Source organism: Manacus vitellinus, unplaced genomic scaffold (genome assembly GCF_001715985.3).
Source record: "Manacus vitellinus isolate BGI_N305 unplaced genomic scaffold, ASM171598v3 scaffold_60_pilon, whole genome shotgun sequence".
Classification (NCBI taxonomy): domain Eukaryota; kingdom Metazoa; phylum Chordata; class Aves; order Passeriformes; family Pipridae; genus Manacus; species Manacus vitellinus.
The window spans coordinates 3,390,060-3,408,346 of record NW_021940687.1 but is presented as its reverse complement, the minus strand read 5'-3'; the positions used below and the strand labels follow the sequence as shown (position 1 = coordinate 3,408,346).

Here is an 18,287-nt window from a genome sequence, read left to right as displayed (position 1 = left end):
ACAGCAAGCCTGGTGTTGATGTGCATGTGGTTGTGTGTGTGCTTATGCAGGGGATGTGTGGGCATTTTGATGCCTGTTTTGATAGACAAATGTTCATCCATGCAGCAAAGAGTGAGGCCTCTCCATGAAGGGAAAGGTGGGGAAGTGGCAGGGGTACAGCTCTGTGAAACAGTTCAAGAGCATTTGCCAGTTCACCAGAGAAGGGAGTATTTATAAGAAGGTTTTGCATCATCTGCAGCTCTGCTGTTTCCCTGTTGGCAGGAAGCAGAGAATATTATCCAGAAGATCAGGCAGCAGCAGTATCCGGAGCTGCTGGCTTTCGACCAGCTTCTCCTTGAGAGGAAAGACCAAAAGGTGTTCCTGCAGTTCGGTGAGGTTTTGGCTTTGCTGGCAGGTTCTCTCCCACTCCCACCAGCTCTCTCTGCCAGCCCTGCTGTGGGGCGGGTGCACGGGGGCAGTGGCTGTCCTGCCCAGAGGAGGGTTGCCCACGGGCCAGGCTGTGACAGAGCTCTCCCTGTTCCAGAGGAAGAAGAAATCACATTTGCTCCAACCTACCGCTTTGAGAGAGGCAGCCGGGAGAAGTACGCTTACACCAAGCAAAAGGCTACAGGGGTAGGTGAAACCTGAGTTCCCTTCTGAGGTACATGGCAGAGCAGGGAAAGTACCTCCGACAGAAGAAAATTTCCTAAACCAATCTCTGCATTTCCTGCCCTTGTAAGGTTTCGAAAGGAGTCAATACAAACAAACAGACTTGACACAAATATATGGTGCTTGGGGGAGCGAATTTCCTGTCCTTTTGTGAACTAGTCCTTTCCCCTCTTCTTGACATCGTTTCGGTTTTTTTGCAGATGAAGTACAATTTGCCATCCTGGTGTGATCGAGTGCTCTGGAAATCCTACCCCATGGTGCACGTTGTGTGTCAGTCCTATGGTGGGTAGATAACAGATTGCAGATAGCAAGGCAATCAGTCTGAAACGGAAATGATTCAGAGCAGAGTCTGCAGGATCTCCCTGCACTGCCAGGCACTCAGCATAGAGGGACCTGATGTTAAACCAGGCAGTGGAGAGCCAAATCTCTCTGCCTGTAACCTTCCAGTGTTGAGAATTAATTCTGTTATTCTTTTACGTGCAGAACACCACTCGAACAGCTGCAGCTGTCCAGCTCTAGGCCATGCTGTAGGATCACTTTACACCAAATATTTCCTGGCAACAACCACCACTTTTCCTGTGCAGTTACCACCAGGAACTCCTCACTTGGTGGTGCCAGCAGGGCAGACCCTGTGTGCACAGTCCAGTCTGCAGAGGCTGGAGCTGCAAACCTCTTTCTTCTATCAAATCATATGCCAGAAGGACTGTGTGGTACCAAGAGCCTGTTCCCTTTCCTGCTGAGAAGCATCACAGAAGTGCAGTGCAGGGAAGAGAGAAAGCCCACAAGACCTGTTTAAAAAAAGACTCAGATACCAGTTGCTGAAATGTCAGTGGCTATATGTAGGACTGAGCATCTGAGTATGATGTTGATGGTTTCCTATTCATGGGATTGAGAAGAGGGCTCTCTCAGGGGATCAGGTGGACTGATCTGATCACCAAGCCATGATGCTGGGGTGTGTGGTCAAATATGCACCTGTAGAAAGACTGGGCTTGCTGGATCTCAGTGTGTGCTTAGGGTAAATCAGGCCCTGCTCACTCACTGTTAACTTAGGCCAGGAGTTGCTCTGTAGCACTGAAGTAGCACCAGCGTATTCTTGTGTAATTTCCTGCCACATTAGAGCTTTAATTAGCTGTGCCTGTTGCAGAGGCAACCGGGAAGCCTGCAAAGGATTTTTGTGCTGGGGAAATCCACCACTGACAGTCGCTTGCAAAATGATATGGTAAAACTGGGTCCATTAATCAAATCTTTCTGTGTTCTGACAGAAGAGTTACCTTCCTGCATACTGACATGGGATTATGTAAAGAAATACCTTTGACTAGAGACAGTTACCACAGTGACTGTGAGGTTTTCTGGAAGATTCCCACCCAGTATTTCTGTGGCAGAGATCTCCCTGGAGCAGGGCAGTAACTATCCTCCCTTTCTCGCTGGCAGGCTGCACCACTGACATCATGACCAGTGACCACAGTCCTGTCTTTGCCACCTTTGAAGTGGGAGTTACCTCACAGTTTGTCTCCAAGAACGGTCAGTCAGGTTGGGTGCCAGTGTGCCATCTTCACCTTGGGATACAAAATGTAGTGCTTTGTATATGCAGAAAGAAAAAGATGAGTCTTAAAGAGTCCACTTTAAAATGCCCTCTCTTTATCTCCTTCCTCTTTCCTAGACTCCAAGTACACAGATTCCCAAGGGGAGATAGAGTTCCTGCACTGCTGTGCCACTCTGAAGACCAAGTCCCAGACCAAGTTCTACATTGAGTTTCATTCTAGCTGCTTAGAAAGTATGGCTTTGCTCATCCTTATTACTTCTGTCAAAGTTTTCTGCTTGTTTGGATTAGTTCCCCTTCTTCTTGCTTTGATCTAAAAAAATAGCTGTGTGGATCACTTGTTCCAGTGCAAAAAAGGGATGTCCTAAAGATTTGTTGTAGTTTACAAGTCAGCCCATACTGTCAGCCATACAATCCAAACCCCACAGCCAAGGGAGCTGTAATCCAATTGCCTTTCACCAATTCTTCCATCTTCTTTGGCAATCTGACTGTTTCCTTCTTGAAGAGAGACACGTGCTGTTCTTGCTCATCACATAGAAAATCTCTACTTAGAAAACGTGATTGATTAAATGTCTGATTGTGCCTGCTGCAAAATCAGGTGCTTCCAAAATAATGCACCTGCATTATGCTAATAAAGATAATTTTAAATAATTGAATTACCGTGGTTTAACAAAGAATAAGTCAGAGCATCAGCTAAAAGTGAAAGGAAAGCAAGTGGTTTGCCTGTGTAAGTGGGACTGTGTCCTCCCAGTGCTGCAGGTTTCTCTCCCTGGCCCTGTGCTGCGGGGCTGAGTCTCAGCTGTTTATGTAACACGAGCCTCCCTGCCCTTGCTGGGGTTTTCTAAACCCCCATCCCAGGGCTGCTTCTGTAAGTGGGACAGTGTGCTGTGGTGTTTGCTTCAGCACATTATCGCGTGTCAGAGCGCGGTGGAAGAGACAGTTCCATAAAAGATTATTTTTTGGCTGTATCAAAATTTGCATAAATTTCTATGGAAACAGTGTATTACGAATCTTAAATTAGAATTTCAAAAGTGTGCTATCTTGAGTGGCGTAGGAAGACCTGTCATGTTCTTATCCTCCAGTCCATGGATGCACTCAGCTGTTCAGTGCCAAGTTTAACTGTAAAATTAAACCATTTAACAATGCTCCAGTAAAATCACTTGTAAATTTACTGTGTAAACATTCACCCGAAGCTAAGGCTTTAAGCTTCTTAATAATTTTAAAATCTGTGTCCAAGTGGGAAAATAACTGTAGGCCTTTTGGAGCGTGGCATGTGAAAAGGATTTGTAGCCCCATTCTTGCTGTCTCTCTTCTGGTAAACTCCTTTCTTGTCCCTTTGCAGGTTTTGTAAAGAGCCAGGAAGGAGAAAATGAGGATGGGAATGAAGGGGAGCTCGTGGTAAAGTTCGTCGATGCACTTCCAAAGGTAGACTGGGACTATCCTCCCATATCCATATGGAAGAGAAGCCTTCCACCTTCATCCCATAAGCAACATATATATAAACATTTTGTGCAGGAATGTGGTTGTGGTCTTGTTTAGACTCAAAGAGACTGTAAGAATGCAGAATGGGCTTAAGCTAAACAGAGCATGTTATAAGCAGGAAAGGACTTACATCTCTACCAGGAATTTTGCTGGCATGATTATGCCATTCAGGAACATGACTTTTTTCTCACCTGTTTATTGAGTGTAACTATGCTGACAAGTGTTTTAAGTAGGCCCCCCCTTTTTTTTTTTTTTTTTAGTTTTAGATGGAAAATAAAACATCTTAAAGGATAGCTCTGCCCTGGAGTTTTTTGCCTGGTCAGACAAAGTTTTCTCTTGGTATTTTTTAGAAGGGTTGATTACATATTTTTTACCTATGTTAAAAGGAGCATCGATGGCCAGAAGCAGTGTTCTGTGTGTCAGTGTCAGACACAAGTCCTGTCCTTGAGATCAGAGCTAGTCTCCATTTCTTGGCATGGTGGGAGCTGGAAGAACTACAGAAGCTCCTGGATTTGGAGCAAATGTTCCTGTCAGTACCCTTCTAAATAGCCCCAAAAGAAAATGTGCTGATTTTGGAAAGAGTGCATTACACTGAGAGCTTAGGGAAAGGCTCTTCAATAAGTGATTGTAACAACAGCCAAACAGATTTTTGGGAACAGACTGTAATCAGAGTCCAGATCCCTTCTTCCCTGAGCAATTTTCAGGCCTGCACTGCATGAGAAAACTGCAGTTCATCCCATGAGTGTTAGATTTGCAGCGTCCCATCTGCTGTGCTGGGAGCAAGAGTGTGCAGCCTTCTCCCACAGATGTCCAAACACCAGCAAAGAGGCTGATCCTGGAGGTGACATGATATCCTCAAGGGTTTATCCAGCAGCTTTGTCCTCATTTGGGACTGAGGCACGGGAAGAACTGTGCTCCTGTAGCCCATCTATTGTATTGACCCACCTTAACTTGTCCTTGCAGCTGACCCCAATTATTTCAGACCCGGAATACCTACTGGATCAACACATCCTGATCAGCATTAAGTCATCAGACAGTGATGAATCTTATGGTAAGTGCTTAGCTCTGAAGTTCTGGATGAGTCAAAATCTACTTAGATTCTTCCAAACCACTGAAAGAGTGGGAGAGAACAGAAGTAACTCTTACAGAACACCTATGATACTCTGACTTCTGACTTAGAACTCAACATACACAAAAATACACTGTGGACAATAGTTTGTGAGGTAATTATGATTAGAGAAATATGAAGCAACAACCTGTGTGAGCTTTACCAGCTCTAAAAGAGCAGTGGCTTAAAAAGAAAGTACAGGAATTAAATCAGGAGTCAGTCTGGTTAAATGGGTTTATTCAGAATATTCAAATCCTGTTTCACTTGCACTTACTTGAGGCATTTCTCCTGGCTACAGAAAAGGATTTGGCAGTGCTGCTGGCTTCCAAATTCTCAGCAGCCAGAGACTGCAGTCCTTGTCCACAGAAGGCTCTTTGCTGAAATCCCATTAACTGAAATAGCAGCCACAGGCTCGTGTTTTCCTTACCAGGAATAGAAGCTCAGAACACTGCAGTCACCCACAGGTATCTCCAGTGCCCAAATCTTTCACACATATTTGAAGTTAAATGAATGTCCCTGATTTCTCAGGAGATAATACACTCCTTGCTGTGATCCAAAGCAGGTTCTCTCCAGTAATTGCAGCACAGTGATAGTGGATGACACAAGAGATGTCAGTGCTTTTTTTCCTCAATCTCAGGCTCATTGTCTCCTTGTTGTCTTTTAGGGGAAGGCTGCATTGCCCTGAGAATAGAAGCAACAGAATCCTTAGCTCCTATCCACACTGTGCTGACACACCATGGAGAGAAAACAGGAGTCTTCCAAGGTGAAATCAAGTTGCAAACATCACAAGGGAAACAGAGAGAGAAGCTGTATGGTAAGGAATGTCATCATCTCTGCAATGCTCACCCTAGAGAGTATTCACCTCGAAAGATTTCTGATAACTGTCAAGGAGGTGAAAATTACCCCTGCAGTGCTTATAGTCCCAAAGAGGCAAGTCCCTTTGATGCTGACTGAAAAGAGCTGTGAGTATTGTTAGTTCTCAGGAAGATACCTGTACTCTTTCAGAGAGACAGAGCAATTCGATTTGGGTATCTTTTTTTCATCATTCAAGTAAATTTGGCAGACTGAGAGAGCCCCCTGTCTGTCACTAATACTGGTTTCATTGAATTGGGATATCTAACTTCCACTTGTAGTGGCTATATGAGAAGGTGATGAGTGAGGCTCTGAAGGAGCAGTTCCTTAGCTAAAGGATCACAAACCTTTGTATTTCAAGATACACATTTCTTCCTATATCAACAAGAATTACATGTATTTGTGGGCAGTTGAAAACATAACAGCAACAACAGTTTAAAACTGTGCATCATTCTGATGGACAAAGAGAGATGCCTTAATGCACAAAACTTGGGCAGACTCTGAAGCTGCCAAAACACTCTTATGCCTTTCCTTTCCTCCAGATTTTGTCAAGATTGAACGTGATGAAATTGCTGGGCAGAAAACAAGGAACATCAGCAATTTAGAGCCTAACAAAGAGTGGGATCAGACTAACAGGTAAAGGGCAAGAGGGTAAGTCAGTACCAGAAAAATGGTTGGCTCAATAAAGGCCAAGCTGGGCTTGCCATGGGAGCAGCATTAACGGGTGTGGTGAGCACTGGGAAGCTGCTCTGTGGCTCTCTGCTCAGGGCTGGTCAGTGCTTCTGTGCCCAAAGCTTTAAAAGCTGAGAATGCATTAGCCAGACCAGGTCCCTGAACCCCACTTAGAAAGGGCCCTTTTATTTCCAACAGAAAGTCAAAATCTACTCATCTGATGGCCAGAGAGGCAGCAGCCGTGGCTCGCTACTGGGGGAGTGCTTCTCCTTCTGCAGACACCGCAGGAAAGGAGGATATCCTACGGTAACCTTGCTGCTTTACCTCTGCCAGCCTGGGGTGGCAACCTGTGCTCAAACTGCCTGTCTTTTCCTTTCCAAGAGTCATAGGATGAGTCGGGGCAAGGCTGTCCTTTCACTCCGTTTTCACAGGGGCTCTTCTTTGCAGGCAGTTCCTGCTGGGCTCAGAAACCCGTGAAAGCCCCTGGATGTGGCTGCAGAAGCCGAATGCTCTCTGCAGCCTGGAAAAGGAAGTGTCTGCCACAGCCAGAGGAACTATTTTGGGGTTGGGGGAGGTGGCCTTGACCCAGCTGCTTCCTCTCTGGTGACCCAGGGGAGGGAGGCACTAACGGGACTCCCACTTATTCTCTGATTCTGAAGCAAGTGACAAAAAAAAGTAGGTGGTATTGAATCTAAGCAGTCAGTGGGCACTAACTCCTTTGTAGCTGGCAGGGAGACAAAAACCCAAGTGTATCTGTGCATGTACCTCCCTAACAATATTTCTTGTCTTTAGCAACTCCACCCCCACAGACATCAGCAACCCCAACTACCTGGGGATGGCTCCCTTCTCTCAGCAGCCCTCTGCAACCTGCCAGCTTAAGCAGACACCTTCAGCAGACCAGCCACCTTCTCTCTGGAACTATGAGCAGCAGCCCAAAGAGACCACCTCCCTGATGGGACAGAGTCCCTCATCCTCCACATCGCCCTCCTTGTCACCTCTCTCCCCAAAGCCATCCCTCCAGCCCACAGCAAACAGAAGCATTTGTAGTCGGAGTCAAGAGTACCTGTGAGTCTTTGAGTTTTGCACTGGGGCTGGGCCCCTCTCTCCTGTTCTACACTGTCACTGTTTCATTATCTGTATGAAGAGTTCAACCTTCAGCATATTCTTTCCATATTTTATCTCTAGAATTAGAAAAAGATAAGTAAAGGTCACAAGTGCAGACATCTCATACTCAAGGAAAACAAGTGTAGTAGTTCCTCAGACCTTTATGAAAGGAAAGCCAAAAATATGTAAGTTAAACTTACAACTAAACAATAGAATCTTAGAATCATAGAATGGTTTGGGTTGAAAGGGACCTGAGAGGCTGTCTTGTCCCACCCCTTGCCACGGCCAGGGACACCTGCCACTAGCCCAGGTTGCTCCAAGCCCTGTCCAGCCTGGCCTTGAACACTTCCAGGGATGGGGCAGCCACAGCTGCTCTGGGCAACCTGTGCCAAGGCCTCATCACCCTCTTAGTAAAGAGCTTCTTCCCCAAATCTAATCTAAATCTCTCCTCTTTTAGTTTACTAAAACTGCTCCCCCTTGTCCTGTTACTATCTGCCTGTGTAAACAGTTGCTCTGTAAGTCCCCTTTGGGCATTTGAAGGCCACAATAAGATCTCTCCAGAGTCTTCTTTTCTTCAGATTGAACAACCCCAGCTCTCTCAGCCTGACAGAGGTTTAATTCTCTGTCAAGAGAAAAGGAGAAGATTACAGAGTTGACTGTAATAACAAAAGAGAAAAGGGGAGAGTGTGGCATAGATCTTTCCCCTGGATAGGAAGGAGAGCTCCTTCAAGTGTCATATGTGAAGTACTTTCACTGAATTTCCACTTGCACTACTATACAAACATCCAGCTTGCTAAGAAGCCAGAATCCATGTGCTGCATCTATCACAAGCCTTGATGCAGAATTTCCACCTGGCAACTGAAAATATCTCATCCCTACCCAACTTAGTAAAGTGATGAGGCAGCTTCACCCCAGTGCCTGTGTGCAATCTGTGTCCTCGTTCCAGACCTCCTTTTGACAGCGACAGCTGCTCTCAGAGCCTGGGCTGGAGCTCACTGTAAATGGATGTGGCACCCTGCAGTTCAAACCCTGCAGTGCTCCATCCATGCTCTCAGCTCTGCTCCTGCCTGCACTGACTAGTGAACACAGCTGGAAGCCAGGAACACAACTCACCTGAAGGCACCCAAAGAACACGTGCCACTCACCCCTATTCTCCTCTGCTCAGTGATACTGTGGCTGATTTTTTAAGCCCTGTGGTGGCTCTCCAGATTAAAGCCTTGCCACACCAGGGCATCGCAGAAACCCCCAGATCTGCCGCGTCCCACTGGCAGCTGTGCTCTCATTCCAGGCTGAGCTGCTGCTCAAGGGGCTCCACTGTGAACACACAGGAGTTGTCTCACCCTAGAGGATAGAGCTCTTACTCCTCTAGTGTGCATTTGGGTGCAGTAAGGAGATTTATCCCTTCCTTAGGAATACCATGCTGCGTTGGTAGCAAGAGATTGACCTAGTTGTAAAATGTTACAGGATGATATGAGCTCTTACGTTAAGCCTCCAGACAGCCATCCTGTCCGACAGATCTGAAGATTCTTATTAATATTCAAATTCAGATTTGTGTGTGTCACAAAGCCATCAAAGCACTTGGCACAGTCTGGCTCAGTGGCTTATCTCTGTTTAAAGAGAAGCCAAGTATCACTTTGACAGGACTGTAGTCTAGCAGGGAGTTTATACAGGGCCATGCATATCTGCTCTCTGCTGTCATGTTCCTAATGATTAAAAACAATGCACAATTCTGTTCTCTCTCCCTGAGTTTAATTGTTTTCCTGTTACCCCTTTACACAGTTTAATTTTATCAGGCTCATTTGCTATTCATTTTGTCTCTAACTCAGTCAGTATCTCTTGCCTGCTCTTTACAAGTCTCCCTTACATGCTGTTTTGATGACTGCAGGCCACCTGAACTGGGGAAATCCACAGCAGAGCCTGTGCTTCTGGAGGAGGGACAGCAAAGGCCGGAGATGTTTGAGAACCCTCTGTATGGCTCGATGGGCTCCAAGGGCAAGGTGCCTCCCAAGAAAGAGCAGGAATACCCCAAGGCCTTGTGGAAAGAGCAGCTGCCACTGCCTGAGCAGAGCTGTCATCTCACAAAGCCACAGGAGCCTGAGGGCAGCAAGACCCCTGGCAAACAGCCATCCCCGCCTTTCCTGGTCCCCACACAGCGATTCCGGTCCTACACCTGCTCCGGCCAGGCGGAAGAAAAGAATACAGGTGAGAAGAGCCAAGGCAAACTGAAGGCGACAACACCACTGGAAAACTCGGCACAGCTCAAGAAACTAGTGAAGCCATTGAGGGCTGAAGTCAGCCTGAGCACCCAGGGACAGCAGAGCAAGCCGCCCCTGCCCTCGAAGAGCCGGGCGGTGCTGGACATGCAGAACTCCAAGGGCCGAGATTATCGGGACAGCTCAGAGCTGCCGCACTCCGGGAAGCACCGGGCAGAGGAGGCACCCCTGGGCAGGACAACTACACCGGTGTGTTCCTCATGGGAATAGGGCGGGGTGGAAGGTGCATTAGGCTGTGGGGTCACTGCAGAACATGACTAGAGTAGTACTGGGTTAGCCCCCGAGTCCTTGCTCCATGTTTCCTGTCCCAGCTCAGAGCACTGTCCCACAAACCCAAGGGGTTGCCAGGGAGCATCGTAAAGCTATTGCTGCAGAAGAGGGCGTGTTGTGAAACTATGGCCTTAGCTTTGCATGAATTTTTAACTGGTTTTGAACTGTTTAAGCTTGGTGGCCACAAGAGGAATGCAAGTAGTCTGTGCCTTGTTATGGCTTGTTTGGGGCACCCTGTGTCGTTCCTGAGAATGCCCAGACCTGGCCTGACAGTGCAAACCCACAGTACTGGCAATAGATTTGCCTTGCTGTAACTAATAAAAAGATGATTAAAAGTAGTTAGTGGTAAGTACTTAGCAACTTAGAACAGCAGTGTCCGAAAACATTCCTGGAACCTCTACAGAAATAATCACACATATGCTTTTCTGGGCTGGTGGGGTTTTTTGTTGTGGTTTGGTTTGGTCTGGTGTCATGTTGTTTTTGTTGTTTTTTTTCACCAGAACATCATGAGCTAGATGAGAAGGAGCAGGGGAGGCTTTAGTAAGTGTGTTTGGGAGCAAAAGCCCACTTGAGCGAGCTGTAGGATGTTTTTTGACTTCTCCATCAAAACTTGTAGAATTGACAGTAGACAAGCTGATGTCTTCTCTTGTCTCTACAGTGAACATGACACAGCAGCCGGCATCCCAGGAAGAATCCTGATGGGAAGAACGATGGAGATTGCTGCTTTGTTCACTCATCTCCTCTGGTCTGATTCTAAAAAGACTGAGGATTTTTATTTTTGAGGGTGGACCCCTCCCTGTCATTATGAAAATGTTCTAGCTGAGAAGTTTATCCTATGTTGCTCAGATCAAGAGGAGCCAGGAGCACAATACCAAGTGCAAGTTACCCTTTTGAGTGTCACTTTGGTACTTCCATTAAGAAGCAGTGGCCAAGTACATGCATTAGTAAGTGTTTTGAAAAAGAGGAAGGTACGGTGTGTAAGGACTAGGAGATGGGAGGGGTGGATTTAGAGAACCCCTTTCTACAAAAGCAAGATTTCTATTTTGTTACAGGATTCCTATTAAAGAGTGATATGTAAAAGAAAGCATCTTGAAAGCGGTACAGCTCCAAAAGCATGTCCTGTCCATGGAGCAAGGAATTAGGGGAGGGAAAAGAGTCTGAGTAGCAGCTACTGATGAGGGTCCCACACTGTCAGCAGAGCCAGCTTTGCTCTGTCTGCCGCGCTCAGGTAACGCAGCGGGTGAGGCACCGCGGCTCCTCCTCCTTCCAGCGGGTCGGGCTTTAATACCCCAACTAACAGAGGGAAACCAGAGCTGCGGGAGGGGAGGAGAAGCAGGGCCCAGGGGCAGCCTCGGAGTGCAGCTCCGGAGTCCCCCCGGCCTGTCTGACAGCAAGCACTCTGCTTTGGAAGGACACTGGCCAGCTGATTGTGTAGCATTCCTAACAGATTAATGCTGACCTTACTGTACACGTGTGCTCAGTGACTGAATGATGTTAACACACTTGTCAGTTCTGTTGTGTTCATGTAAAGTGTTAATTCTGTGGTTACAACCGGGTTATGCCTGTTGTGACTTAATCATGGCTATTGTTTCCATGTTGATTACTCAAAAAATAATAAAATAGTTTTCTGACCATTCTTTACTGAAAATTTAAAACTGCCTGCCACATGGTGCAGCTTTAGTTGAGTGTTACACCAGCTCATTTAGTGACAATAGTCCCTGCCCAGAAGAAACAAGGAGGAGAGCAGGAAAGATACACCAAAGACAACTGAGGACACAATTGTCTGTGTGCACACACCCTCTGTGGATACAGCTGGCCTGAAAATTATAGCCCCTGTTAGCAGGTGCAGTTACTAATTGTATGAGTGTAGAACATGTACAGTAATTCTACTGGAGCAGAAGAGGCCATGTGAGAATGTGTGGAAGAGGACAAACTGTAAGGCAAAAGTCTTTCAAAAGGAGATGTTTTTCTGCCATGCAGGTTGGAGTTTCAAGGCATCATTACTGAAGCACCTGGCTCTCTAACCTACAAATCAGCAAGGCAGACCACGAGCTTACATTCCCCTCGCTTTATTCAGCAGAGCCCTCTCTGTGTAATCCCCAGAGTTCAGTGGCTGTGGTATTTTCCTGGCCCTGGGGAGCATTTCACTTTTCCAGGTTGCAGAAGAACTTGTATGGCCACAGAGTAAAAGCTCCCTGGAGCAGGTGAGCTTTCTGTCTGATGTGGAGAGTTAGATCAGTGCCTGGTAATTCTGGGAGGTGTTCTTGTGTGTGTGGAGATGGAGATGTGACAGGCTCTCTACAAAAAATTTTTAACTTCTCAATAAGAAAGGCTCAGATTTTCTGTGTTTATCCACTGACTTGCTAAGCTGTAGAAAAGAAAGTATATTCTCCAAAGCTTACAAACTAAAACTTGATATAAAGCAAGTATAGCTTTTTGTGTAAACATTCTTCTGATTGGGAATGCTGGTTAAATTGGGCACAGATTTGCAGATGAGCAGAGTTTGAGAGCAATGGACTTACTAAAAACCGAAAGAACCCATCCAGGTACTTTATTTGACCTCTCCTTTAGAAAAGTGTGCTGCTGGGGGAGAAGAGAAGCTCTCTGCCAAGTTTCCAGCAGAAAAAAAATAGATCATTATTCCCCTGATAAAAATGCATTACTTACCCATCTGGGGTTCCAAAGACAGTCTGAGTTATGATGGAATGATGACAAATGCCACCAAGATTTTTGCAAGTGGATCATGTTCAAAGGAAGGCTCTGTAAAGAGCTTTCTGAAGCCTCTGCAGATGAGAGACTTCTCAGGTGAACAGCTTAGACATGGAGTGGTGCAGAGGTGGGACACTGCACAGTACTTGTCTTTATGGCAAGACTGGCTGTCCTTGAGATGGTAGAGTTGGTAACACCAACTGTGGGAGCTTGCCAGATGTGAATATTAGGAAACTGGATTTAACAAATTAGTCTGTGCTTATGTTTGTTTTGGTTTGGTTTTGATTTCTGTCACAAAGCTTTTAAGATGATATCTATTGGTTTTACTGGCCCGGGCCTCAAACCACATGAAACCAGGACTGAGCACAAGGTTCTGCTTTCTCTTCCATCCTGGACCTGTGACTCTTGCCAAAGCAGGCACATTTCTCTGCCTTCTCTGCTGTTGTCCAGTTCAGTTAGTACAGGCAGGATGAGTAGAAGACATGAACTGAAGGGTATGAATTGTCCAAAAATGTACTGATTTCCCCCAGATGCAGTGTCTATCTGTAACCTTCCGGCATCCTTTATTTTATGTTCCTAAAATAGCTGGAGTCTTTTTGTACTTATTTCCATGGAGACCCAGCTGTCAAAAATGCTTTAAGTTCCCAGCTACAGGATAGGATGTTGTAGAACACAGTAACTTCAAGAAACCCTGTTTCCTGCCTGCACCTGAAGCATCTAACAGCAGCTTACTGGTCCTCTCAGCAGTAAAACCATCACAGGATACTGTTAAAGCTCTTCCTAAAATGCCGTTGTGGGCTACACATTTCCTTCCTGGTAAAGGTAGGCTCTTACAGAAAATGGCTGAAGGAGGAAAAATAGAAGGCAAACCAAATGAAGGTGAGTTACTCACTCCAAAACAGTGAGGGGAATTACATTGCTTAGGCCCATAATCTACTGGGGCCAAGCACCCTTTGCCTGTACAGCTTAAAACTAACCATCGAGTCACTACCCTTCCATTTGTTTCTAAAATGAAAGGTTTGCTAAAATTTTAGCATGTTTTTCTGCTGTCCTTGTGATAGTACAATAATAGTCCATATGACTGAAGGATTGTCCAAAAATGAATTGATTTACCCCCAGACAAAGCTCCTGATTTTTATAACATTGTGAAGACTCAGATATTTGTGTGTTAGTCAGGACTAACTGACCAAGGTGAGGCAAGACAGTTCCCAGGGATGTCCCAGCCCATGGCCCCAGGTGGCAGCAGATTGGTTGGAAATGGACAATATCCAGATACTTAGTTTTTATTTCCCTAATCTCTGCCTGAGGGAAAGCCACACTTTCCCCCGTGGGACATTTTCCAACAAGACTCCATCCCTGCCCTTATATCTGCCACCAAAGAGGTGCTGCAGTCACCAGGGCAGTCCTGCAAGGCCCATGGAAGGACTTGTTATGCAAGAGCTACAGAACAATCCAAATACTCATTTCATCTGCCAAATCTCCCTTGTGCTGAAAAGGTGTTAGCTGGAGAGATACAAGGTGTTCTTTCTCTCTCTATATATATAAGCAAACATCAAGTTATTATTCACATGAATATGAATATGAAAAAGATCATGTGTGTGCATGATGTTGTTTCAAATGAAGCTCCTAATAGGAATTATTTTAGGGTTGCATTTGTGTTAAACTTCTGAAGTCTCTCAGAAATTCTTTCACAGTTGAATGCCAGGCTGACAGAAGAGAGAGATTTCTTTATGCCTACCATAATTTGCTATGTTTTTTCTGCTTTATCTTATTATGCACCATCATAAAGCATTATCTCATTATGCATCACCAAATTTACCTGAACTTCTGTTCTCAGCTCATTACCATTATTCTTTTTCATTAATTTTATTTGCAGGTAATCCTTGCTCTAGCTCCCAAGTCAGCTAAACTAAAGGGTACTTCAATGTACCCTTTTAGATCAAAACTGACTGTAGAAAACTATAATCAAAACTCTATTCTCAAACCCCAGTATTGCAGGAGACATCACAAAGACTAAACATAAGCCTGCTGAGATTTGGGGCTTGGACTAGACAAACTCCAGCAGCCCATCCAGTCTCAACTGTTCCATACTTCTGTGATTCTGTTTAACCCAGACCATTCCGTGCCAGGGCTGGTAATCTGCTACATGTTACAGTTATTATTAACACTTTATTGCATTTTTTTCTCAAGGTCTGGTCTGGATTATATAAATCAATCTCTCATACCAGGAAGTATTAGATTATACCATAACTAACAGAGATAAAGATGGCACAGAACAGGGTAGTAAATGTTGGGCTCAGGAATGAGTGAATGAATAGGAATGGGTGAAGGAGTCAGTGTCCAGCAACAAGCAGAAACGTTGCAGAAAAGCAACCAGCAAAGGAGGGACTTTGTGGAATGAGAGAGAATCCAGCAGAAAGGAGGTGGGTAAAAGCTGTCTGATAGAAACAGGTTGACTCAGAAAAGGGAAGAACGTAGAGGCAGCAAAGAGATTGGAAAAAAAGGCAAAGACTTTGCAACAGAAAGGAGAGTTAGCACAGAAATTATGTCTGCTCCACACTTTACAGTAGTTTACATCTTGACATCACAGCTTGTAAGCACAAAGAAAATGACCAGGTGTGGGACATGTTCCCTCTTTTCAAAGGTGCACTGGAAAACCTAGAACAAAGCTGAATTTCAAAAGGGAGCTCTGAGTTTAACTTTGGGAAGGATGCTGGTGATCAGATCTCCTAGAAAGTGAACATTTCTGGTTCTGAGTCAGAAAGCAGTGAGGGAAGGAGGTGAATCTGAGCACCAAGCTTCAGCCTGACCTCACAGCAGGTCTGAAGGGAACATCCCATCAGGAACTCCTCCACTGCCCTTGGAGCAAGGATCTGTTCTGTCCCCTAAGTGCCAACCACAGCACAGCCATCTCAGAACAGAATCTCCCAGGAATGAGGCTGGAGGGGACCCTGGAGGGCCCCATACAATCCATTCCCCATTCCCCCCCAGCACAGGGTAAACTACAAAATCCTTCACAGAACTTTTAAGTGGCCTTACATACCTCCAGTGTGAGAGTTTCTCACCTGCCTCAAGCAGTCTGTTTCTGAGCCTTCACCAGCCCTTCCTCATCTCTAGTGGGCATATTTTGGTGAACTTTAGGCCTTTTTGGTGTAATCCTGTCCTATGTGGACAAGCAGATCAGGTTATTTTAATTTTCTGACACACCATGTTTACATACTACTGTCATGCTTCCCAATCAGTCTTCTCCTCATTAGAGTAAACAATTCCAACTGCCCAAATCTCTCTTCAGAATCAGATCTTCTCTGTATACTGGTCACTCCTGGGAGGTTACTTTGACACTCTTAATTTTTCTTGAAACGTACTGGCTAAAGCTGGACATGTCTCCACCAGAAGTCTTGCTTTTGCCTCTGTGGATGTGAGTACAATATTCATTGGAGGCACAGTTTTTACTTTTTTCGCTGCAGAGTGAGTTTTCTTGAAATCATGAGATTTGTTAGCAGTCTTCAACTGTTATTCCTGAATCAGGCTGGTGAACAAATTGGCAGATTTTAATGGGGGTAACAGAAAGGTGCTTCAAGAAGGCACTTTCAGCCTGAAGGAGCTGTTTTATCGCAGCATTCTTACAGTTCTTGTTGATCTAAAAGGAGAGCAGGATGACAGATGATGACATGGAGCAGGGATGTGCTATTGCAAAGACTGCCAGACACTTCAGCTGAATTTAAGAATATTGTATTTGGGGTGAAAGAAGCATTATTAACAAGTACTGTAAAGAAATTCAGGATGTCCTGCCCACTAAGGAAATCACAGGTTACAGAAAGGTGGACATCTTTTTAAACATAGAGTAGTTTTTTTAACTTCAGACATACAGATGACAATTCATCAAAATCCTTCCCTTGGATCACTCTAGCAGTTGCTGTAAACAGTAAAACATGTACAGCATTTGAAGTAATTTAGCTAATGCTTGAGCACACACCTTTTCTTTTCCCCATGTCATTTCTGCTCACACTAACTCTTTTTCCTGCCCTGCCGAAAGAAATAGTGGACAATTATTTTCCCTCCCAGTTTTGGTGAGAAAACTTTCCTCTCAAAGACAGGCTGAAGGCTTTCTGCTGGAGAGGCTGAAAGAAAGCAGGGGGTTGGCAGTTCAAGGGCAGTGAGGGACATTGGGGCTGATTATATATTAAGGCTAAGGTAAAAGCCTCAGGAGAGGAGTCACTGAGTCTGAGCCCTGTCTTTCTGTGTCTCTGCCTTCTCCCTTTTTTGTCCTGCCTCATGTCTGCTTTCCTCTTTCTCTGCAGAGGATTAAGAGGTAGAGAAGATCTGACAGGATGAACTTCTCTCAGCACTTCAGTTCAGTAACTATATGTATAGAATTAGGATTTAAGATTACAGTTACAAGTAGTTTTAGGTTTTTAAACATCTGATTTTATGATGTACAAGCAGAATAAAATAGGCTGTGTGCTTACTATTATTTTCAGAGAGAACACACAGAACCTCACGCATTGTGTACTTGGAAAGACAGAGCTGAGCATTAACTCAGACAGCAGCACACTCTCCTCCAGTCTAATAATCTAGTGAATAATCTATTTTATGCTGTTACGGTGTTATAATTACATCCTCATTCATTTACTCAAAAGAAAACCAGAGCAATTTAGGTAGTCCAAGACAAAAGTGTTATGAATCTTGTCCAGTTTCAAATTCAATTACAATAATATAGTTACCTAATGCGTTACTTCAGAAGTTGAGCAGTTAAAAATAAAGCAATGAAACAAGCTGTTACAGATTTTTTTTTTACATTTGCCAGCAAACGTGTGGTGTCTTTGTGAGGCTGAACAGTATGCCGTAGTGGAGCGAGGGCTGCAGGGCAGTTTATAATAATTAAATAGATAATAATTTTACCTAAAAAGCCCCAAACTAGAGTTCATTTCACCACAACCCTTCTTGAAGGCTGAGGTGTGACGGTGGCTGGTGAGGCAGGATGGCCTTGGTGCCACAGGGGCCTCCTTGGTGCCACAGGGGCGGCCACTCAGCCAAGCGTTAGTGTCACTCGTGCTGCTCTGCCGTGCAGGGCATCCGAACAGGGATGGCTTTAGGGCCAAACAGTGAGTGTTTGGGATGGCCTTAGGGTCGAACAGGGAGTGTTTGGGGCAGCCTTAGGGCCGAACAGGGAGTGTTTGGGATGACCCGAGGGCCGAACAGCGAGCGTTTGGGACAGCCTTAGGATCGGCTTCAGGGCCTGTGTTTGTGTGCGGGACTGCGCATGCGCCGCGGGGGCGGCCACGGTCCTCTCAAGATGGCGGCTCGGGGGAGAGGCGGAGTTGGACACACTCAAGATGGCGGCAGCGCACGGATGCGCTGGCGGGAAGGACACAAAATGGCCGGCCCGAGGCCCCCTCTCCTCAGAAAGGTGCCCGCCCGTTCTCCTGAGCCGCCCCGTCTCCGCCCCCGCGGGGCAACGCCATTTTCCCACCGCCTTTTGCCCCGGTGCGGGGACAGGTGAGCGCGGTGAACGGCGCGGGCCGGCTGGGGAGGAGAGCGGGGGCTCAGCAGCGCCGGGGCAGCCGTCGCGTGCGCGCCGCTTTTTTTTTGTTAAGGAGCGTGAGGGCCCCTGACGCGGCGCGGGCGG

At 45.8% G+C, this 18,287-nt stretch overlaps 1 protein-coding gene across 2 annotated transcripts in view; it reads left to right on the top strand.

Moving 5' to 3' along the window:
* INPP5D (inositol polyphosphate-5-phosphatase D) overlaps window positions 1-11,585 on the top strand; it is a 52,184-nt gene extending 40,599 nt beyond the window's left edge. For both annotated transcript variants that reach the window (XM_008924929.3, XM_018083167.2), the window contains 13 exons: window positions 262-370; window positions 524-612; window positions 849-930; window positions 2,080-2,169; window positions 2,309-2,422; window positions 3,531-3,613; window positions 4,634-4,721; window positions 5,443-5,592; window positions 6,173-6,266; window positions 6,501-6,608; window positions 7,095-7,367; window positions 9,292-9,868; window positions 10,608-11,585. In XM_008924929.3, coding sequence (XP_008923177.2) covers window positions 262-370; window positions 524-612; window positions 849-930; window positions 2,080-2,169; window positions 2,309-2,422; window positions 3,531-3,613; window positions 4,634-4,721; window positions 5,443-5,592; window positions 6,173-6,266; window positions 6,501-6,608; window positions 7,095-7,367; window positions 9,292-9,868; window positions 10,608-10,610 — 1,860 coding nt within the window. In that variant the 3' untranslated portion in view covers window positions 10,611-11,585. The remainder of the gene's footprint in view (window positions 1-261; window positions 371-523; window positions 613-848; window positions 931-2,079; window positions 2,170-2,308; window positions 2,423-3,530; window positions 3,614-4,633; window positions 4,722-5,442; window positions 5,593-6,172; window positions 6,267-6,500; window positions 6,609-7,094; window positions 7,368-9,291; window positions 9,869-10,607) is intronic.
* The last annotated feature ends 6,702 nt before the right edge of the window (window positions 11,586-18,287 follow it).